At 41.7% G+C, this 23,836-nt stretch overlaps 1 protein-coding gene across 2 annotated transcripts in view; it reads right to left on the reverse strand.

The window, feature by feature from the left end:
• SYT10 (synaptotagmin 10) overlaps positions 1-23,398 on the reverse strand; it is a 48,224-nt gene extending 24,826 nt beyond the window's left edge. Inside the window, exons 1-4 of one of the 2 annotated variants that reach the window (XM_072923527.1) lie at positions 16,819-19,643; positions 15,915-16,076; positions 7,745-8,102; positions 1,256-1,820 (exon numbers count right to left, since the gene is read on the reverse strand). In XM_072923527.1, the coding sequence (XP_072779628.1) occupies positions 1,256-1,820; positions 7,745-8,102; positions 15,915-15,948 (957 nt within the window). In that variant the 5' untranslated portion in view covers positions 15,949-16,076; positions 16,819-19,643. Of the gene's footprint in view, positions 1-1,255; positions 1,821-7,744; positions 8,103-15,914; positions 16,077-16,818; positions 19,644-20,076 lie in introns of those variants that run through there. The other variant, XM_030263293.4, reaches the window with a different exon arrangement.
• Positions 23,399-23,836: the final 438 nt, after the last annotated feature.

Raw genomic sequence — 23,836 nt, forward strand, 5'->3', positions numbered from 1 at the left:
ATCTGAGCTTGATCAAACTAAGCATACACAGATTCAGCTTTCTGGAGGTGTGCTGAAGGCTGCTGAGAGCAGTTTGCTAGGCCCAGCAGTTGAAATAAATAGCTGCTGTTGTGAATTCACATTTGAAACTGCCTCCACTATTTGAACTGGTATTTCTCCTTTCTCAGGGATCACAGTGCTCATGCTCAAACTGCTGAGGCCATATCAGTGCTCTTTGTCCTTCTAATCAGGCACACCTGGACCTGTCTAGCAGGTATGAACATCATGAAAGCCTTTGGTGGAAAAGGCATGGGAAGTCTCTGGCTGCAGAGAAGGGATGGTGTGAAGCTTTTGTCACTGATGTGTAGCACTGGTCTGTCCTCTGTTCACCTCCGTGTGGAAATCCGGCTGGTGCTGAAACCCTGGGATGAGTCACACTGTTTGGATACACCCACAGAACCAGGGATGGCGAAACTTCTATAGAAATAGCATGCTAGTTGAAAAGAAACTGAAACCAAAACCTAAACAAACACCCTACACTTCACTATTTTAACTGTTTGTTATTTTCCACCCACCTTCAACTCCCAGCCAGGGAGGATGAGTTTGGAATTCTAGGTTAATAAAGCAGTATCTGGAGACTGCTGTTCTCTGGTAGCCTGTCATTAATTCTGTCACTTGTGCACAGACCTTCTTTTCTTGCTTGCAACAATAAAAAAATTAATTTCTATTTCCTAATTCTTCTTGCTTGTGTCTCTTGAGTTTTCCTAGCATCCAGCAGCCATGTAGATACAACTACTGGGGACCCTAAGCACAATGCAGTCAGCAAAGAACATTTTACACATCAAGCATTTTCAGTCTCTTTTACTTACCAAGATTTCTAACCTATGAAAATTTCCTAACAAGAGCAGGATAGGATGGGCCCTTTTTCTTAATAGGTGGTCACTTTGCGGAACAAGGTGTTTTGCTAACAGGAAAATGTTATTAGTTCTGGCTAAGCAATGACTTTCATAATGCAGCATTTAATTAATAAATGTAATTTATATACACACAGTGAGCCATAAAGATGACAATATGCTCCCAGAAGATTTTTTGGTAATTAAATTTTATATCTTCCCAAGCATTATTCTCTGTGCTCAAAAGAAAATATTGACAGCTACTCTTTTAATTTTTTTTTTTTTTTAATCTTGAACTCTGCTGATAAACAGGCTACATTGCCAAAAATTACAAAAAAAGAAATGAAAATATGATGCTAATACTTTTGTAACACATTACTTACTGTGGTGGCACAGTGGATGTCCTTCCATACATTGGCTTCCCTGGAGAGATCTGAGACTTCAAAAAGGTTATCAAGAATAACTTCCCCAATCATGTCATGTCTAGAAAATCTGTCAAAATCATAAACACTGAAATGCAATTTCCTGTTGCTGAGTTGATCATAGCCTACAGGAAACTGAAAGGTTTCATCAAAGACAGGATTTAATGTCTTTCTGTGAACTCGTGTCTGAAACTTCTTTTTCCTATCAGGAAGCAGATAAATCTTAACGTAGGGGTCGGATGTTCCTGTGAAGTCTTTAGCAGGCAGATCTAATGCTTTGACAATTGTGACAGCCAGAAGTTCATTCTCATAATCGTACCGAAGAGTGAAGTTAAGTTTTCCACATGTTTTCACATCTTCTTGCTGCCCATCAGAATCCACGGACTTCTGTTTGTAGAGTTCTGGTTTTATTCTCCCAATGCTGGTTGTGGTCTCTCCCTTTTGCAGAACTGGGTCTATCCCCATGTTAAAATCAACACTGGACACTTGCATCTGCCTTGGCAAGTGCCTCCTGAAAGAATTGTGCCTGCACACACACACAGACACACAAAACAAGCCATGGTTATCTCTGGGAAAAGACCATCTCTCAACAGAAAATATAAGAACAAATTAGTGAAAAGACTAAAAGAATTAAAAAATAATCCTCTCCACACCCCCTTCAGTGTTTTGCAAGTGTTCAAGCATCCTTGAGAGGAAATGATCATTCAGAATTAATTTCTTGGCCCAGGAGACACCCACTGTCCCAGAAATAAATATATTTATAACTTTGCTTTCAGACTATGCAGCTGAAACTGAATTCATGTACTTTCACAGAATGAGCTGACAGCTCCAACATCCCATGATCCCACTTTGCTAGGGCCTGAGTAAACTACGGTCAAACAGAAAAAAAAAAAAAAAAAAAAGCACTTGCAGAATTTTTATCAGTACTCTCTGGTTTTTTGGAGGCATTCCATGGTGATTTTCCAATTAAATATTTAGCAGCCTTCACACTGATGACTGTAAAAGGCACCTGAAAGGGAAATGCAGAGCTGTGTCTGGAGGTTTTTAGCATGGTGCTTTGCCATCCTACAACATTTTATGTACACCTGCCTGGTATCTTCTACACTGAGGTGCAGGCTGCCTTCTCCAGAAGCATTGGGAATATTTTGTTCTGCTTGCAATGTTCAGAGTTTTGCCAACAATTTTCTGCCATTGCTGCTTTTTCTTTTTCTTTTGTTCTCATGGTCTGCTGTGCAGCGTATTATAAAGCTGATTCCTGCGCCACCAGCAAGAAACAGCATGTTAAATTCCTTGCAATTCTGAATACAATGTTGCATAAACATATGTGTTTATGGGCTTATCTTTGCTCATGAATCTGAATGGAAATTTGTGCTGTTCCTACTAAGAGTGAAATCAAACCCCTGGTGTGCCATACAACCTTAGAGTAGTATAAAAACACTGGACAAAAAGCTTCACAGCATTTATCAGCAGCAGATGCCATTATGACTACACTATCCAGTCTAGTTTTTAGGCATTTTCACATTTTCTTGGTACTTCCCTACCCTAACAATCTGTGCTACAGAAGCTTACCACCTCCTCCTGTGAGCACACTTAGTTGCCATTAAAGAACAATCCAATTGTCAGAATTTTCTCTGCTTTTTGCAATCAATTGCTTATTAATGCCATAAGTAGCCTTGCCTTATTGCTTGGTTTCCCTGTTGTGTTGTGTTCTGAAAACAAGAGGTGTCACAGCTGTGTGTTTCCTTCTTTAAAACAGAAATGCAAATTGTTCATTTGAAAGCAACCAGGACTCATTTCATAGATATTATTTGTATTTTTGCTGTAAGTGAAGAGGTAGCAGAAGGCAAGAAGCACAAAATTGCCACAGTTCAGTCGAGCAGAGATACAAAGGGTAATCTGCAGCTATTAAATAATAGACAAGAACGTTTCCCCTTTCAGCTGTTTCAGTCCTGCTAGGTGCAGGGAGCAATCCTAGCTCAACACAAGAACAGGGCAGGGAGAGCTGCGTAGACTAGACTTGAAGTAACTCAAAAAACCCCAGGTGTTTGGATGTCAAATTTAGATGAACACTACACCCCTCTTGTAACACACTTTGCCTTTCTTTCTTTACAGATAGAGAAGTTGAAATATTTTCTTCTCTCTTAAATGTTGAAACTCCTTGAATTCATAGTGTCTAATTTCCACGCTGCAATGGAGTGAGAAATAAAAAGGCCTTGACTGGTCAGAAAAGTAGAATATTGTCCTCATGGAGTTTCACAGCTGTTGTGCTTTTGCCCTCCAAGAAGCACAAGACCTCATGGGCATGCCAAACGTGGGGAAGGGGCTGAACTCTACCCAAAATGTAGTGCAATAAATTCTTGGACAGGAGGCAGTTTAGGGACCATCTTTTTAGTATCTTTGACTCACAATGAGATGCAAGAAGATCTGTGTTACTGCTGCTTCTGTCAGTGCTAAGGAAACCTGGGCAGAGAGGCCTTCCTGAGTGCTCCTCACACCTGCAGCTGTACTACTGAGGTGCCCAGATGGTCACAGTGTCATAGAATAGTTTGAGTCAGAGAGGACCTTAAAGATCATCCAGTTCCAACCCCCCTGCCATGGGGGTATCGTGTTCAAATCCTGTTGTACATAAGCAGTGGCTAAAACTGCCTTTGCAGGGGAAGCAGTGAAGTACAACATCAGTTTGAGCAGAAACAGGTACATGACAAATTCTTTTTTCTTCAATTTCTCTTGCATTTTTGTCAATCTAGGTTAATGAAATCAGAAGCAATATATAAGACCACAGATCTATAATTTCTAAGGTACCAGCTTTCTTTTAAATTTTCAGACTTCATGCACTTCAGATTCTCTACTGAATTGTTGTGAGATGTCACTAAGTAAAAGAATGCATTTGTATTGCTGTTCCCTGTGGGAATCAGCAGCACTTTTGCTCTAGTAAGCCAAAGTCCTAATTACACAGTGCCTAGTATCTGTTCTGAGTCACAGCATTTCACCAAGACAGCTAATTGGTCTGCTAATTATTAAGATGTTTCATTGTTGTCATGGCAACATATTTATCTTCTTTTGTTCTGCAGTAACAAAGGGATTAATGACTGTGATAATGAAATACAAGGATGTCAGAAAACAGATTGTTAAAATGTGGCAGAGCTAACAACATCTGCAAATCCAGGTATGTCAACCTCTACTGACTCTAACACGCAGCAATCCTATAGAAGACTTGCCTTCCATAACAGAACAAATGCATTTTGAGTGATAGCAAATTTACATGTAAATCTAATATAAAACTGTATTTTCATGGGCATAATGACACTATAAAGCTGTTTTCTAACTCAGTAAGACTGTCACATCTGTGACAAGAGGGAGGGATAAGATGTTGATTTATGATATGACTTGAGATATATGAGGGATGACTTGGGTCTAGCTTTCCTAGATGACATTAGAGCAATCTTTTGGCCCAAAGCCAGAAAACAGCATGATCACTGATGATATTTAAAACAAAAGCTTCTCTTTGCAAACACTAGAATCAACATATATGTTTGTTTTTCTTTAACCTTAACAAACCCACGCACCTCACTTTTGCCTTCATACCCCTTGGGAACTATATTGGAAAATGTTATCACAAATTATGGGAAAGGGTGGTTCTCAAAACCACAGAGCAAAATTATTTGCAAATGAGCACCACTTCTGCAGTTCTTCTGCTGTTGTGGTTAGCTGGTATCAAGGACTAAAGAGCTTTTAACAAACAGATCTTCTCATATTATCAGGGACTAGGAAAACTATGTAAGTGGTATCAAGGACTAAAGAGATTTTAACAAACAGATCTTCTCATATTATCAGGGACTAGGAAAAATATGTAGTTAAAACTAAACAGAAATGTATCATTTCCCCATTGACACATGTCTCTGTGTCAAATGTACAGTCTAAAAAATGTGATTGGGAACATTTGATTGTTGCTCTGATTGGCTTATTAAAATACTCATGCTTCAGTTACATTAATTTTATTAAGAGCTGATGGCTGCATGAAGCTATCACAGAGCTGGTTACCCTTTAATTTGCCCCATCTGAGGTGAGATCAGTGTACAGGAGGCAATCCAGAGAGAAAATGGTTCTTTCAGCCCCTTTGTCAATGGAATGCATTTAGAAGAGGGTACATCTGGATCCCTCAGGACTCCTGAGGACAACAAAATAGGGCTGCATTGAAGATCGTGCAAGAGAAGGCATGCTACCTCTGTATCTGCCTTTGGCTCCTTTTTATTTCGAGGCCCCCAGTCAAGGACTGGAGGGCCAGGTTTCAGTCATTTTTCTGGTACTTTGTTCCCAGCTGGGCTTAACACAAAAAAAGGGAATAATTCAGAAACTTGGTCCAAATGTCCAAATATCATATATGATATTCTTGGTAGCAGCAATTAATATGGGCTGTTAAGTTAGGACTCCCTTATGGCAGGCCGGGTGTAGATAAAATGTGTTTACAAACAGAAAGATCACCATTTCTGGGTAATTTTTAAGGCACATGTCATTCTAAACATGTTTTGTAAAAGGATGCAGAATTTTTCACCAAACTCTAAAAGAAGGTGGTGTTTCCAAGCACCCTGTTATTGTTTGGCTGTAGTAGTACAGTTACTGAAAGCACAGGAATTGTCCCTTTCAGAGGAGATGAACACTGATAATCTTGAAATAAAAAGAAACCTCCCTTACAAGGTTGCAGAAAGACTGGTATTGATAGGAGGTTTTGCTTATGTAAAACTGTCCTTGGCTTCACAAATATTTTGTGTTCATTTAGATCCTAATCCAAATCACTCTAGATACCTGTGAGAATATTTTCACTGCCTGAAGTAGATCTGGAGCATATCCCTGGAACTTCTTTCTTCCCCTATGGTACCACTGAGACTATTCAAGTCCATTTGCCAGACAGCTATTTCTTCTGTCTATTCAGGAGGTCAGACAGTCTGAATACTTGGATTTGATGGATAAACTCTTTCAGTTAATATCCTTTTGGGTAGCAGTGAGCTGGGTAATGGGTTTACCATGCTAAATTGTACTGATTTTTGTTCCTCTGTGTTTAGTGCAATAGTTACAAGTTCAGATTTATCCAAGTGTTGTGGGAATGTTCCTCAGTGTTTGGATGCTGTACTCCTGCTCTGAGCAGATGGATACAGTAGCAGGAACCAGACATAGCCAGAGTAATGTGGCTTAAAGCCAGCTGGACAGTCTCATAATTCAGGAGATGTTTCAGCTGCTAAAGTCAGTCAGACCTCCTCTGGCTGGAGTGCTCTCATTTTGGGAGCTTCATGAGGCTTCCTCCTGGCTCTTCTGTCAGGTTGGAATAGCTGGGAAAAAACACTTGAGCACTCACCACCACAACAAGTGCACTGAGCTGGCAAAACATTGTCTTTAGGGCTCCCAGGAAGCCAGCAAAGTATGTGCCACTCAGTGTAAAGCATGTGTCTTCTCCTCCTTTTGCCTCTAATTATTGTGAATGTGAGCCTTTTTTTGTTTGTTTCTTTGGGTTTAGTGGGTTTCCTCATTTGGTTGATTTTGGGATTTTTTTTTTTTAGTATGCATTTCCTTAGCAAACAGCATTTTGAGAAAAATGCTACTTCCTACACGGTATCTGTACTGTAACTTATGGCATTGCACAATACTTCAGGTGCCTCTTTTAGCCTTAATTTTCCCAATCTTTGCTTATAAAACAATCCCCTTTTTATTTAGAATTTGATTATCGCAGTTCATTGTTTGTTTCCATGCATTAAATTTACTGACAGTGTTTGAAGAAAATCCCATTTGAATCTGTAGATCCCTTCATGTCTTCACTGCTTTTAAGTATAAAGTGGCACCTAATGCAAAATTAAATTTTGTGTCCTCCACTTTAATACTAAAGAAACCACTAAGGAATGCTGCGTGCTTGCCATTTATTTATAGACCTATATGGAATCTGTACAGCTTTAAGACCAGTCCATAAGGCTCTGCATTTTTAGACTGTAATTTTAATTCCTTAGTAATCAACAAACCATGTCTTCAGGAAATGTGCCATCAACAATGAGTCTGTCATTTATTTGGTTGAAAGGGAAACTGTCATCTGCAAAAACAACTGATATATCTATAAAAAACATCTCTGTGAAAATCTAGACTTGCTGTTCTTTAAAAAAACACTGAAATATGTTTTTCTGTAATCAAAACCCAAAAGGGAAATGCTCAAAGTGGCAATATCTATCTTTACGAAGTAGTGGAAGATGTAGATTTCACTTTGATATGTTAAAACGATTATGTAACTGAAGGTACACTAAATGTTTCAGAATATTCTGTCCAATGTGGCTTCACATTCACAGGAGTGATGTTTTACCCATAACTTCTAAGAAACCTGTGAATAATCCCGGATGCTGGAAATTTCCAGCAGTGTTCCTGCTCTACTTGTTCCTGGGAAAGGTGCCACGAGTGCGAGTGGCTCTGGCTTACCTTGATGAGGACGTGGGCTCCGTGATCTGCCTCTGCATCCGAGCATGTCTGATCAGGTGCTCCTTCAGCGCGTTCTGGACCTCTGCTGGAATATCAGGTGAAGTGTGGCTGATTTTCAGCGCAGCTTCAAGCACCTTGGTCGTAGCTTTCCCATTTTCTTTGACTTCCTTTTTCTCGCTGTTCTCCAAAACCTCCGTGGGAGCGCTGGAGTTGCTCTGTGGGACATTACTGGCACTGGAGGTGAGAGGTTTGCTCCTCCAGCAGGGCCAGCACAGCTTCCAAAAGACAAAAAGCGAGACCACCAGCAAGGCGAGCCCGCAGAAGCTGACGACGACTGCTAAGAGACTGACTGAGACATCTGCAAGGAATTAGAAACAAAAATCATCATGACAGACAAACATGCAGGGAAGAAAAATTTAAAACAACACATGCAAGGAGATAGAAGCATTTTTTTTAGTATTATGTTTGTGTAAATCTTTAAAGTCCTATTTAAGATTGTGAGTTTTTTCTTTTTTTTTTTTTCCTTTTTGATATTTAAGCCTGTACCTTTAAGATGTTATTATTTTCCAATATCTGCTTCACAAGCATTCCTTTAATTGTTCAGGCCAAGGGCCAGTATGTGTACCACTCACCACATACTCAGACATCCTTCTCAGGAATTATCTTTCTCAGGAAGTAAGGAAACAATCCCCAAACCTCCCAGCCATTGTTGGCTAAAGGACTTCAAGATCAGTAGGTGAAAGAAATATTGACCTACTTTGCTAAAGAAAAGTTATTATAATCAAACAACAAATATCCTCACTGAGATTTAAAGCAAACACATAAGAATTCTGTTCCCAAAGCTATATTTCCAATTTTGAAAACAAGTGCCTATCTAGACAGCCTTCTCCTTAGGGGTAAAGTACACATCCCTTTACTTACTGGCTTCAGGTGGAGGACACAGATGCTGAAAACATCAACAACTTTAATTTAAATCAGATGTTGTTGATGCTTAGATCTCTAGAACATACATTTAGAACATCAAGAAGGCGTTGATGAAAAACTTAAGCCACAGTCAACATTTTCTATCAGTACACATGAAGACAGATTAGATCTAAACTTCTAGGCTGATGCACAATTTTTTTTGAGATTTGCCAAACTTCTGACTCCGTGTGCCAACTGCTTCAGAAACATTTAAACCCCAACATTTAGGCGTGAATAGGAACAAGATAAAGTCTGTCATAAATGAGATTTCTGTGGTTAAATCATCAGCTCTGGACTAAGGCTGTGTCAGACCAAGATAACACAGATATATCAGTATCTTAAATTCTGCTGTGAAAATGCAGCTGGCTTCAGAGAACACAGTGAAATGCCCTGAGCTGAACAGAGATATGCTGTGCACTGAGCTACTCCTGCTGCCCTGTGTTTGATTTTTGCTGCCAAAACTGCTTAGATTATCCAATAGCCTGGCCAAAGATAGAAATACAGATTTCATACCAACAACATTCTGTGGACACACATGTATTTTAGGATATGGTGGATCACCAGGACTGCCAGTTGAGCCCTAATTAGGAGTTTTATTCTATGTGACATGCTTCCATTTGATTTTTCCAGTATCCTGTAATATTATAACCAAAAAAATTCCTTTCCTTTTCAAAACAGCCTTTTATATGCCTTAAAATTATTCACTAAGCCCTGCTTAAATACCCCTCAAGTAACGGCTGCTGCTGTTTGTTACAACAAGTTTTGACAGTTTAACAGCTAATACTTTGTATCCATAACTCCAGGCTACAGGCTACTAAACTGAATCTCTGGAAAAGTGCAAAGAGAGCTTGAGCATATTTTTATAGATTTTCACATGGGCAAGAAGGTATGGATTAGTTCCATGAAACACGATGCACCTCACCAGTGCTTATGATAGTTGAAGACAGAAAGATGAAGCAGAATGATGAAGACAGAAAGCTGAAGGTGAAACTTTGGGAATGTTTTGTTTATTAATATATAATATCCAGATGCATCTGTCAGTAACAAACACTGAACTTACAGAATAATCCTCATGAAAATGTGTGAGAAAAGCAAAAATGTATAGAAAATGTTGTAGTCTGGAGATCATACCCTCACAGTCAATTCTTAGGATCCAATTCCATAGGTCAGGAATCAGAATAGGAAAATGATCATTCTTAATGGGTGGTTTGGATGTGCCCTTCTGTTTCATCTGACAACAGACATTAATAGCAAGGAGAAAGGCTCTTGCATGACCACAGTTCCAGGGAATGGTCTGCAGTGAGCTGATTGACAGATGCCAGAGGCCCATCAAAGCTGCTCTGTCAGCCCCCTCCTCAGATGGAAAGGGGAAAAAATATAACAAAAAACTTGTGGGTCAAGATAAGGACAGGGAGAGGTCACTCAGCAATTACTGTCATGGGCAAAGCAGATTTGGGAAAATAAATTTATTACCCATCAAATCAAGGGTGACTAACAAAACCAAAACAAATAAAACACTTTTCTGCACTCCTCCCTTCTTCTGGGGCTCAGCTTCACTCCTGCTTTCTCTGCCTCCCCCCTCCAGCAGCACAGGGGGATGGGCAATGAGGCTGCATCAGTTCATCACTCAATGTCTCTGCTGCTCCATCCTCTGCAGGACTCCTCACACCCTTGCCCTGCTGCTCTCCTGCACTCTGTGGTCCCTGGCACAGGAGCCAGTCCTGCACAAACTCCTGTGGGAATCCTTTCCACACACTGCTCCAGGGTGTCCCTTCTGCTGGGAGAAGGGAGACTTCTCCCTTTAGGAGACTGCAGGGTCAGGAGTCTTGCCAGCAAACCTTCTCCAGGGAGGGATCCTCTCTCTTTCCACAGGTCCACAGATCCTGCCAGGAGCCTTCTACAGGGTGGGCTCCTCACAGGGTCACGGCCTCCTTTGGGAATTCTCCTGCTTTGGGACTGGGATGCTCCACAGGTTGCAGTGGTGAAGACCTGCAGTGGGAGGCACCTCAGTCTCACACCTGGAGCTCCTCCTCCCCTCCTTCTTCCCAGACCCTTGTGCCTGCAGAGCTGTTCCTCACAAATTCTGACTCCCCTCTTCCAGCTGCTGATGCACAGCAGATTTTTTTTCTCCCTTCTTAAAAATGTTTTCCTTCAACCCCTGTGTCGGGGGCTCAGCCTAGACTATCCTGGAGCCAACTGGCCTGGGCTCTGCTGCACATGGGGGAAGCTTCCAGGAGCTTCTCACAGAAACCCCCCTCCTGCCAGACAAACCCCAAACCCAGCCAGACAAACCCAATGCACAGTCAAAAGTGAATTTAATGTATTCATGCAGAAGTAGACCTCACTGAAGAACCTTCTTTGACAGATTGAACCAGACCAATTGTCAGGCAACTTGCCCAAATTTTTTTTCTGTTCTTAAAGTGTGACAAAAAGTAGAACTCTTGAAAATGTTAATGGTCTGCCAGAAAGAAATAAAAATTGAGAAAAAAAAAAGAGAAGAAAACAAAACAAAACAAAATTTCAATTTTGGGTGATTTGCGATATTGCCAGCTCAGTTTAGGGATGGTTGGCATAATTAGGTTATATTTTGAGAGGTAGAATTTAGAACTGAAAATTGTAGAGTTTTTTTTCCATTTGGAAAATGTTGAAGGAGGATGTTTTAACAACTTTGAAACTGCTGGAAACATTTCAAAACCAGAAATATGAAAATTGATCCCTTCCAGCAGAGCTTCAATTTGATGAATAGATACTATCAGCTGAAAAACATTGCATCAAAGCATTTCTAGCCAATTCTAATTTAAGTTTTTCACTGCAAGACATTTTTCAAGCCTTCAAATAACTTCTTGTCTCCTTTCAACACCTACTCCTGTACTTCAGCTTTCTCTAAGCTGTTTTTCTGCACTTCCATTAAGCTACTTCAAAGTTGAAAAAGCTCCTGAAATCTTCACAGAAAATATGTTTTATATCTGTAAAATAATCCCATGAAGCATCTAAAGTCTCACAAGCAGAGATGAGAAACTAATTCTATAAACAGTTGTAGTCTCAATTTTTTGCTATTTTATTAATAAATTAAACAGGCACACATATTGAATTTCATAGTGCAACAAATACAGGAAATATTTGAATTCCAAGAAAATTGACCAAAAAATAGTTCATTACTAAAAACTACTTAATCACATTTATTGACACAATTTCTATAAAGCAATCACAATGCCATAAAATAAAAATTGATATACAAAGCATATTGTTTCATGTCCTTCCTTCTGTCAGTCACCCAGCTGAGCAATTATGAGATATTTGTTGTTATGTGAAGACCAAAATCATCTGAAGAGCAGTAAAACCTTTTGTGTGTTAGGCTGGATGTGTCTCATATTAAGGTTTTATAGGAAGTTTGGTTGAAGAATGTAAAACATTAAGAGGAAGGTTTGGAGCTTCTTCACACCCCTGACAAGGAGTCCTGATAGGGAAGAAAAATGGGTACTGAAGGATAGATTTGCCATCAGACCACAGCTGCACTTCACATACAAAAGTATTAAGATGTAAAACTGGTGACAAATTCAAAGAGTGCCTAAGTTTTTAAGGGCAGATGAGATAATGCTGAGACAGCATTAATTGTTAACATTGTGAATAATGTTCTCACTGGTCCAAAAGAAAACAAAAACTATATTGAACAACTCTTTCTGAACTGGTAAATGCAGATTGTCTGGAATGATTTAAATTTGCACAGAAAAGGATATCCCTCTGAAAATTCAGAATTATTACAGAATTATGCATTTCCCATTCTTGTTCTCATGCTTGGTATATTCCAGAATGTCAAGAAGATCTTTTTTCTCGTACCATCCTCTTCTGGTCAGTGGGAGATTTCCAATGATTTCATTTCACTCTTGGTGAACTCCCTTTACTGATGTCTGTTCTAAACATCTTATTTCTAGTGTTGATAAAACTTAATAACTGAAAGCATCCTGTTTCCTGTTTCATGGTTTGCATTTGAAACTACTCTTTCAAGATATGAAATTTTGGACAAATTTATATTTCTCATTTAAAAAAGGCATGTCTACTGAGAAGCCTTGAAAATTCTCTGTATTTTTATAAACATCCTGTGATACATTTCTACCATAAAATCTCCTTGATAGCCAGTCTTTTTCATCAGGCAAGTATTTCAGAATCATCCCCATGTGTCATTCTTTCTTTTTTTCTTTTCTGGATGCTAAGTAATGTCTTGAACATTGGGTTTGGTAATATGGATTTAAATTTTTTTTTTGTTTAGAACTTGCCTCAGAAAAATTCTGCCCATGGATCCATTTGCAAGCATGCACATTGGCAGACTTCCATTTCAAAACCAAATTAAGGTGACTTACATTTTAGGCAACATATGCCTCATGAAGCTGAATTTGGAAAAACATACTCCACAAGCCTGTGATCCTGAACGGAGACAGAAACACCACACAGAGCTGTGATGTGGATGCCCAGGTGTGTCAGGGTCAGGTACATCTGAAATGAACCACATTAAAGAGAATGGATTCTTCTCAGAAAAGGAATAGGGGTGAAAGGAACACCCGGGAAAAGGAAGGATCTAGTCTCTTCTTTCCCATTTCTTTGTCTGTATCTGATCTTGGTTCTCTTAAATATTTAAAGGGCAATGTCTGCAACCAGTGCTCAAACGTATTTTTCTTTAACTTTGAATTTATTCTCTTGTTCATCAAGCCATAAGGTACTTAATCCTTTCCATAATAAAGGAACTCTTGTGTATGTAATACCAGGAGTCAGCTAAATCAATAAATAAGTTAATGTCTCTGATTTTCTAAGATTTGAAGGGAAGCAGGGCACTTATAAATTATAAAAGGTCTGGGGCCAATAAATCTCCCCTATCCCCACGTAGATGAACTAGTTAATTCAACCCATCATTTCTGCCATTTCGTTTTCCTTGGGGAAATTTTAAACACATAAAAACTTGCTGGTATTAATTTTTACTCTGCATTAGCAGATCTTCCACAATTACCCGTGTCTCATCCAAATCCCTTCAGATGAGGACATGATGCTCTAGCATGCCTCAGAAAGTGGCAGATACAGTCTTGTGTTTTCTCTCTCAATCTGAACCTGTCAAAACACCTGACTTAGATATCAAATGGAAAAAAATAAAAAAGCCTTTCACTTAAAAGAGACAGTGTGACCTCCTCTCCTGTTCCCATGGAGAAGCATCCTTAGAAGATCTTCCTCAGACTTTTACTCTGGCCTTATTGTGAATGTGTTCCCTCCCTGTTAATCCATTCTGGTGTCTGAATTTGTTCCACCACCATCTTCTGGCTGGTAGATCACTTCTTAATGCTAGCAGAACTCTATGATAGCATTTTCCTGACAGGAGTGGAACAAAATGAATTCAGAGATCACTGTGCTATACTGCATGATCACAGCATGCAGAGTTATGAAACTCATGTCAAAATCAATTTATCTAAGCTGTATTAGAGATGATGGTTCTCACTTTAGCCTGGTTGGGTCTGTAAATTATTGGTCTTCACTTTGAAGCCTTTTTCTGGCCTACATACTTTTCTGCTTGTTGAATCTCAATCTCAACAGGAGGGACTCTCTGCTAGACCCACACCTGCCCATTTAGCTTTCCATTCAAAGAAAAAAAAAAACCCTACAGCCTTAGGCTTTGTCGCATGCAGTTCTCACACTTGTGAGGATCTCTTTGTTTCTGCAAGAAGCCCTCTCTATCCTCTTTCAGTTAGAACACACCATGAGCTCACTGGACTGCTGCTCACCACAAGCATACCATAAGCTGTAAGGAGGTTCATGCAGCTCAAGTGTCATTTTGAATTGTCATGGCTATGTTTATTCTTACCCAGCATTATATAACAAACATCTCACACATGTGACAGCATCCAGGAAAATACTATGTGTTCTTCATCATTTTTACAGATTTGTTCTCCAGATGGTATAAATCTTCCTGTATTTTCCCCTAGTATTTCTTTACTAAATGGGTATAGAGGAAGATTCCTTTGTAAACCTGTTGTTTTTTCTGTGTATTGCTGCTATTTGCATTGTTGTGACTGCCTTCACATTTGCTGTAAATAAATCTGGTCTCAGTGGTACGTTTACCCCCCTGTTTTGCCTTTATGCTACTGAATTAGATGCATTTCTGATTCTCACAGCTTATTAACACTAATTTTGTAAGTCATGTTTTTCAGTAACCCTGCACTTTTTTCCCACCAAGCCTTATTTCTCTGATAGCAACATTGATCTAACCAGGTGATGAACTGTATGATGTATAATTTGGTCGGTCTGTTAACTGTTAAAATGTTTATTATTTGATTTTCTCACATTCCCCTGTAGCAGAGACACTGTTTCATTTCTCTGTAACAGAATGCTCACTTGTTTCACACAACAGTTACTTTATCACAAAGAAAAATGCTCCTTTCTTGCATGACAGTCCTACACTGAACACAGTAGCCCTCACAATTGTCCAAGCCATTTCTCATCCCCTTCATGCTTACTTTGGCACAGTTGAGCAGAACTTACAACCACTCTATGGGGTAAATCTGTTCTTCCCCCTCTCCTAAACAGATCCAGGCAGTGCAAGCACAGCCACAGCTCACGCTGTTTGTGGATGTGCATGCACTGTGTGCACAAACACAGCGTGTTCAAAGGAACCAGGACTAAATGTAAACTATCAGCTGCCATCCAGCAGGCTGAGAGCTGTCAGAGAAGCTTCTGACAGCCAACAGGAGGCACATGGCAGCTACAGCAGGAGGACACAAGACATTGCTTTTCGTGGAAGAGTGAGTCTGTATTACAGACTGGCCATTTGCAGGATGCTCCAGTGCTTTCTCACTCCCTCTGTACTTTTATAGCAAACTGTCAGTCAGGGGTAGGGTTAAAAACTTGGTAGGTTAAACTGTTATGTTAACAGAATAACTGTCAGTAGAATCTTTACATGAATAACAAATGATCCCCTAGAAGCTGATGCTCTTTGCATGGTCAACTTTCAAAAATCAATTGTCTGACAAGCAAAGGAGCAAGAGTGAACATCGCTCTCAAGATATTCACTACCCACTCTAGTGGGCAAAAATATGCCCTCAATGTTTATACCAGACCTGGGTTTCCAGATCTGTAATAAACATTTGCCACCCATGGGAACTGATAATGAGAGAGTAAAATTTTGCATGACCAGCAGGCCTAAAAAAGGCAAAGAGCACAAAGTACCCACCATTTGCAGAGGGCATAAAATGAATTTTAAACATGTGTCCCTAGAGCAGAATGTCCAAACTCCTCTCATTACACTGTATGCAATTGGCTTAATCTTCAGAAATGCTCACAACTGGGACCTTTGATGTGCTTGGTTCCACTGAAAATGAGGAGGGATGCTTAGCTGGAAAAAAATTAATTAGAATCCTTTGTTAATGAGATAACCTGAGCCAAGATTACAGTATAACCACACTGAGTTTGGGACAGTTATAGAAAATTAGTAATTTAATAAGTTTACAGATAAATTTTATTATGTGGAATCCTGTACATCCAGCTCCCATTTATTTTCCACCTTAACTCTTAAAATTGACATCTTAATTATTTTGCCCAAATATACTGGAGGTGTAAAATAAAAATAAAGCAGCTGCACATCTAATTGAGTGTTTTGCCAAAAATGCTATAACTTTCAGAAGAAAGCTCACAGTCATCTAATCATACAAAGGTACTATAAACCTAAACAGCTTCCTAATCTTTTCACTTGAGCATTCCCCTGAGATGAGCGAATTAATAGTTCTTGTCATTACTGGGACAGAAAATATAACAACAGATGTCTGTATTCACTTGTCTAAAGTTCTTAGAAAATGACAAGATTTTCTGTCTCTTGAAGTTTATTTGCTATGAGTTCTGTAGATTGGTTGCTCATTACACTAAATATGATTACCCCTTCGTGACCCAAGTAGCGAGCAGTAATTGAGGGTCCTAAGGTGTTGGTTTTGATACTGAGAGGAAAAAAAAACTGTTGAATAATCAGTCATTCATTTGATGTAAACCTGTCTGTTCCCTTATTGGCAGGAAACCTGAATATCTCCCCTTTCTGCTTTGTTGCTTCATTTTGTTCTACTCTGCCTTCCCAGAGCCAAACTCACTCTTTTTCTTCTGACTGTATCTCCAGCTTCTTCTTCTTTGTTTATCTTTTTAATGCTTCTTTCTCTCATCTAGGCATATAAACTATAAAAAAAAAAATCATTGCCCAGCATATTTGCTTCCCTCTGAAACTTCTTGGGTCATGGGGTCAATATTGTCTCGTATTTTTTTGAGCCTGTGATAGGGTGGTGCATCTTCTGCCTCAAGTAGCTGATTCCTCTGAGAAGCTTGGCTGCTTTTCATGGTCTAGCTGAACAGAAAACTATCACCAGGCTTACTAACATAACCATATCAATGCAGTTCTAGTTGCATTTCAAAGTGTTTTCAACTTCCAGAACATGTTTTTATCCTTGTATTAAATAAAAATGGTCTACTTTCCTTTTTACCATCGACTCTTTTACTTTCTGAGAGGGTGCTTGCACCATTCGCTCCTTTTCAAATATGTGTCTCCTCATGGTTTACAGAATCACAGAATATTCTGGGTCAGAAGGGATCCACAAGGATTACTTAGTCCAACTCTTGGCCCTGCACAGGACCATCCCCAAGAATGACACCATGTGCCTGGAAGCATTGCTCAAATGCTTCTTAAGCTCTGTCCGGCTTGGTACTGTTTAGACTTCTCTCCTTTAGTGACATCTCATTAGTGATTTTTTGCCTATTCTACCTTTGTGATACTTTTAGGTATCTTTTTGAGACGAGGAAAACTGAATGAACTTACCATTTCCACCTTTAATGAAGAGGATCTATGGTTGTTCGGTGCTCTGGACAACATTAGCTTTATCCATAGAGATAGAAAGGAACTCTATGTGCATTTGAAGAGGAGATATGGCATGGCTCACCTTTCAATGCCACCACTTCTCTCACTTTCAACTGTATTTAGAGTATTTCTGCTCATAAAATTGATGCAAGTTATATTTATATCTTGTCTACCTAAGTGTTTACATATTAAAATATTGTCAGTTATCAATGATGACAATGTGTCTGGTCCTCCTCTGGAGACAGAGTATTACTATATACCATTAACAGTGTTGTTAATGAGATAATGCTCAATATACTGGGCGTCTCAGTAAAGTTGACACCCATAATCTAATATTGGTTTCCTTTTAAGGGGGAAAAGTGAGATTCAGGGATTCAGCTGAGATGTGGTATCCAGTGGTTCCAGCTCCTGATCTATTAACTGTATATTTTCCCCTAAGCCAACAACAGTAAGGGAGTTAGGGTTTACAAAGGGAACCCCAAGCAGATTGTTGACTTTCAAGAAATGCTTAAAGAGAAGCTCCTCATATTATACACAATGCAATATTGAACCAAATATTGAAGATTCAAATTTTCTAAACAGCAGATCTTGGTTTACCTCATGGAATGTTTTGTGTCCTTCATAACCCACCTGTTTATACACTGACTTTGCAGAGCCCAGTTTTCCAGGCTCCATAGGGTAATGCTATTTTTATTCAACCTTCTACCATTCAGACCAAGACTAACACAGAGCATGATCAGAATATTCATGATCCCTGCTGGGGGAAAGACTGCAGCCCCCTTGCCCCTCCTCACCTTGCTGCCCTGCCCTGGTAGCTGGGTTGGGTTGGGCTGAGGAAAGCAGGGTCAGACAACAGTGATTTTGGTCTGAGATACCACAAATAACCTGAGATTTGTGGTAAAATCTGTGGGTATTCAAAGAAAAGAAAACAACAATAAAAAGGCCATCAGCTGCTGTGGCAGTGACAGCACAGCTAGGGCACCTGCTGAAAACCTGCTGCTTTACATGAGCCAGTGTTAATTTATTTAATTTGCATGGTTACCCTTGGCATTTGCTGGCCATAATGCAAGCTGTTCATTTGCATTTATGGACAGACAGAAGAGGTTATCAATCCCTTCTAGCAGAAATTCAGCTCAGAACTTCGAGCAACTTTTGAGCCCTGTCTTAAAAATAAGTGCCAAGGAAAACAAGGTGCCTGGGGAGCACAACACAGGATAATGTAAAAGTGCAGAGTTGGTACCAAAAGGTGCAGAAAATCCAGATACCAAGGGCCAAAGTCACCACTTTTAGGACTCGAATCTTAATTTCAATATAACAATTTTTATGAATTTGGAATCTTTAAACCCAAATTCTTTCCTTCCATCCTACCCAAATTTTCCTGGGCAAGTGTCCTGGGCCGGACCGAAGCTGCTCCCTGACTCCACAGGTTCCCACTGTTTGTCAGACGGCTCTCCTGCCTCCCTCAGTGGTGAGCGGAGTGGATGCAAAACACTCTAACCCCACTCAGAAAGGGGTGAGCTGCACACCGAGCCCTGGCTACACCCGGAGCCCGGCCGGCTGCCCGCTCTCCCCGCCGCCCAACCTGTTGCCCGGGCCCCAGCGTCACACGCCAAGCGCAGAGGGACGGCCGGGGACAAGAGAGGGCGAGCGGGTGCAGCCCACGCGTGGCACGCCCGGCTCATGGAACCGCTGCCCGCCCGTGATGGGGCAGGGACCGCAGCGCTCTGCCCCGCTGCCCGCCCGTGATGGGGCACGGACCGCAGCGCTCTGCCCCGCTGCCCGCCCGTGACAGGAGCACGGACCGCATCGCTCTGCCCCGCTGCCCGCCCGTGATGGGGCACGGACCGCAGCGCTCTGCCCCGCTGCCCGCCCGTGATGGGGCACGGACCGCAGCGCTCTGCCCCGCTGCCCACCCGTGACAGGAGCACGGACCGCAGCGCTCTGCCCCGCTGCCCGCCCGTCACAGGGGCACGGACCGCAGCGCTCTGCCCCGCTGCCCACCCGTGATGGGGCACGGACCGCAGCGCTCTGCCCCGCTGCCCGCCCGCACGGCCCCGACAACACATGCATCAGCGCCGAGCTTTCCGTGCAAACTCCCGTCGTGGGGAAAATCTTGCCGAAGCGGAGCTGCGGGCAGCAAACGAGCGCGCTGCGGGACTACGGGGCCGTCTCCGGCGGCGATTTCTGTCCCCTCGGCACCTGTCGCGCTCCCCGGCCCCACGTTTGCCCGCACCCTCGCCCGCTGCCCCCGCGTTTGCCCCGCAGCTCCGGTCTCCGCCCCGGCGGTCCCGGCGCTCCCCTCAGCGCTCCTCGGCAGCCTCGGCGGGCTGCGAGAGGGAGCGGATTTTAAAGCGGGCTGCGTGCCTGCCCCCCCACCCCGTCCGCCCCCTCCGCACGCAGGGAAAGCAGAGGAAAAAGTTGCGCTCTCCGGCCGCCCACGCCTCGCTGTCCGCCCGCGGCTGCGGCAGGACGAGCCCGGCGGCGGCGGGGCCGGTGCCGGTACCTGTGCCGCCGATGCCCTGCCGGGAGCTCTCCAGGGGGAAGATGCCGGCGCACTTCTCCCGCTCCACCTGCCCGCCCAGGCACAGCTCCGAGATGATCTGCAGCGCCTTGTGGCAGAGGCTGCCCACGCCGTCCTCCGCCGGGAAACTCATCTTGCGGCCCGGCCGCCGCCGCTAGGCCATGGCCGGCGCGGGACGGCTCCGCGCCCGACCCGCGCTGCCTCCCGCGGGGAGCGGAGCGGCGGCGGCGGCGGGAGCTGCGCGAGTGCACCGAAGAAGTAGTGAAGGAGCGGGGGGAGGCAAAAAAAAAAAAAAAAAAAAAAGGGGGGGGGGGGGGGAGGGAAAAAAATAAAAAGAGTGGGAAAAAAAATAAACATCCACTTAGCAACGCCTTTTGTGGCTCCGGGCTCCGGCAGGCGGCTCGGCCAATGGCAGCCCGGCGCGGGGGGCGGGGGGCCCTCGCATCCCCCGGGAAACTTTTCCTTCCCCCGCCCCGCGGCCCCGCTCGGTGCGGAGCGGAGCGGTGCGGTGCGGTGGGCGGGAGCGGCGGGCGGAGCGCTGTCCCCTCCCGGCTGCAGGACCACCGGCCCCCCGGGGCAGCGGGGACAGATCCCGGAGCAGCTCCTTGGCCGCTCATCGTGCCGCCAGCACCGAGCAGAGCTGCTGCCCCACCGCTCGGCTCGTTTATTCCGAGGTGACCTCGGCGGGGTGATCTTCAGCGCGGGCTACCGAGCCGCGTCGAATAACTTCATTGACCAAATCACCGTCTCCACGCCGCTTCTCCGCAGCGGAGGCAGCGGGACTGTTGACTCTGTCGATTTCTTTAACTTCTAAAGGAGTTAGAGGAACTTTACGGTTGTCTGGTCTGTTTCCGCAGCAAATTCTGTAATATTGGGTTATTTTATAGATACAAAAGTTGCAGCTACGGGGTATGTTTCTACTTCTAAAAATCAGCGCAGCATATACCACTAGTGGCTGTTTCAGTTATTGGCTGTGGGACTGAACAAGACTTCATCTGTTAACTTGTTCATCTACTTACTGAAATTCTAACACAATTTTATGTTTGTGAGGGAAAATTCCTCTAGTTTGGTGGCATACATATGTCTTGCAATGTTAATTCTAACTAAGCATAGCTGGAAGGATTTCTGCCAGCCTTTTACTTAGCAGCACTGCCTGTAGTCTGCTGCTTGGGTGTCTTGGTTTCATAGGCATGAGAAGTTAACTTCTGTGCTGCTGTGCTTTGTTTCCCCTCTGGATTTTGAATTTTTTATCTGTTACCTGTAAATAAATATCTCTATCAAACTATCAAGTTTAACAATTGAAAACTTTATGACCATTCTTTGATAGCTGAATTACGGAATAAGAACATTAATTATTATTCCAGTTTTAATTCTGGAATTCTATACTTTATATAGCATAGATTCTTGTTAAAAACACAAAAAGATACTTCTAAACCCCAGCCTTTTGGTGCTTTGAAGGAGCATGCATTTATACAGAATTCCTGCACGTGTACCATTCAAAATCTTAGGAAAGTAATAGATTGAGTTGTACACAAACTGTAACATCAACACAAAATCTGTTTCACAAAGTTTTTTTTTCGTAGATATATCACCTATTTCAGAAATATCAGATGCTACTAAAGAAATTGTTCCTCATTTAATGCCTTTCCTGAGACTAGCATTGTCAAAACCCTTTGTTAATGCTGCAAATTGTTCTGTCAAATCTTAGAATGTTTAGACTGCAACTAGTCAGGGCACAGAACTGTGGAGGTCTATTTGAAGACTCCTTTCACCCTCATAGGGAACTAAATCTGTATAATTATTAAAATAGTCTTGCCAGCAATAAAAATGTATGTAGATATTTTCATTAGAGTGAAGGCAACTGCTGCCTACATCCAAACTTCAAAATATGAACATATTTACTGTCTGGGTGACATTTACAGTCCTGTTCTCAAAATTCTGTCATGCATCACCAATTAATAATTAAGCAGTCTGTTTATCTTTGAGACATACCCAGAACTCTAGCAAAAGCTAACAGGGGACACATATACATAGAAAGGGTCTTAATCAGAAATTGGTGTTAATGAGAGCAAGGACTGCATTTAAAGGCTGAAACCTAAGCTCCTTCATTTCTGATTTTTTCTACAGATTGTGCCCATGGATGTGTTACACAGCCCATGAATGAAATTTTTGGTCTCTGAAGTGACTGGCAGATTTGCCACTGATTATAGTAAAGTCCCACACATAGACCAGTTTGCTGTCCTGCTTGTCTTTGCACACAAGAACTTCATTTCAGTGAAAATCACACCACCTCAGTGTTATTGATATTATTGATGCATACACAGATGCAGAAAAGCACAAATAGGTGCATTCTACAGTAAATTTAAAAAATAAAAGGCCCCTGCTTTTGAAGGTATCTGGAAGTGGATACCCAACTCATCTCTCTTAGATGTCCTAATTATTTTTAAAATACGCTTTTAGGTGTATAGAAACACTAACCACACTAACTAGTACCTTTATCAGAGGCATCTAAAGTATCTAAATCCTCTTCTTCAGTAAGTAGCATGGATATAAACTGAAATTAATCAATAGAATCGTTTTTCTCAGTCTTAGTACTATGAGATTAGTTTCAACAGATTAATGATTCTTCTGGTGAGATATGCTGACTAACTTGTCCTAAAGCAGTTCCAGAAACAACTTGTATTGTTGGAATCAAGTTATTGATGAAGACAATGCTTCACTTTTCTATCGAGGATTTTAGTCTTAAATATTAATTCAGATTACCAATCATGGCATTTTTCTCCAATATGTTCTTTTAGTGGAAAACAACTTTTTCTGCATATGGAAGGACATAACAGCTTGTTTTCGAGCTACAACTCCTACTGCTTTGATTTTCAATAGCCTGGCAACTTTTAAATTAATATGCTGCACCGTGTGCCCTGGTATCCACAAAGACCATTAATTTTCCCTGTGGGAGTGGCCCCACATGGTGTTTTAGGACACAGTAACCTCTTGCCTCATGGGTTCCAGTCTGTGCCATCAGACCAGACTGTACCAACTTTTGCTGTTCTGACTGCTGGTCATTACCAGGTTCACACTGGCTTGACAGTTTCCTGTTGACTAAGGGAGAAAATTCCTCTTTTTTTTCCAAATTAATTGCACATATTCACATCCTCAGGTTGTCCATGAAGTATCCAACCAGAGGTAGGGGTACAATGCTCTGGACAGGAAAAACATGGCAAAAATGCTTGGTTTTGTGAGAGGTATCCTTTAATGAGGACTGTGTTGGGGGTTTTGAAGTTTAGGCAATACAGCCTATACATAAATGCATACAAAAGTTTTGGCCTCAGTCTCTTGATTTGAAATCCAAAAAAAAAAAAAAAAAAAAGCAAAAGCATTGGGGCTGGGGGAAAAAGAGACATTTCAATATTCAGCTTTTAAGAAGCTATTAGTAGAAGAAAAGATGGAAACTATAGGTTACAAGCACTATTTGCCTTTGCAACAGATACAAATACTTTTCCCCTCCAATAACATCTCTGTAAATTCCTTGTAAACAGCAAAATAAACCCTGAAACATTAGAGATTCCTTTACTCTATCTACATATTTTTAATCCTCTACTTTTGAATAAGAAGTGAAGGAAAAAAAAAAGGCATACAGCAGTAGTCCAGGAGCCAGTCAAAGCTGAATGTTCCTAATCTGCAAATTAGAAAGACTTCTATGAGCACGTATGAACATGGATTCTTCCTTAATTTAAGCAGTAAT

The sequence above is a fragment of the Taeniopygia guttata genome, chromosome 1A (assembly GCF_048771995.1).
Source record: "Taeniopygia guttata chromosome 1A, bTaeGut7.mat, whole genome shotgun sequence".
Lineage (NCBI taxonomy): Eukaryota > Metazoa > Chordata > Aves > Passeriformes > Estrildidae > Taeniopygia > Taeniopygia guttata.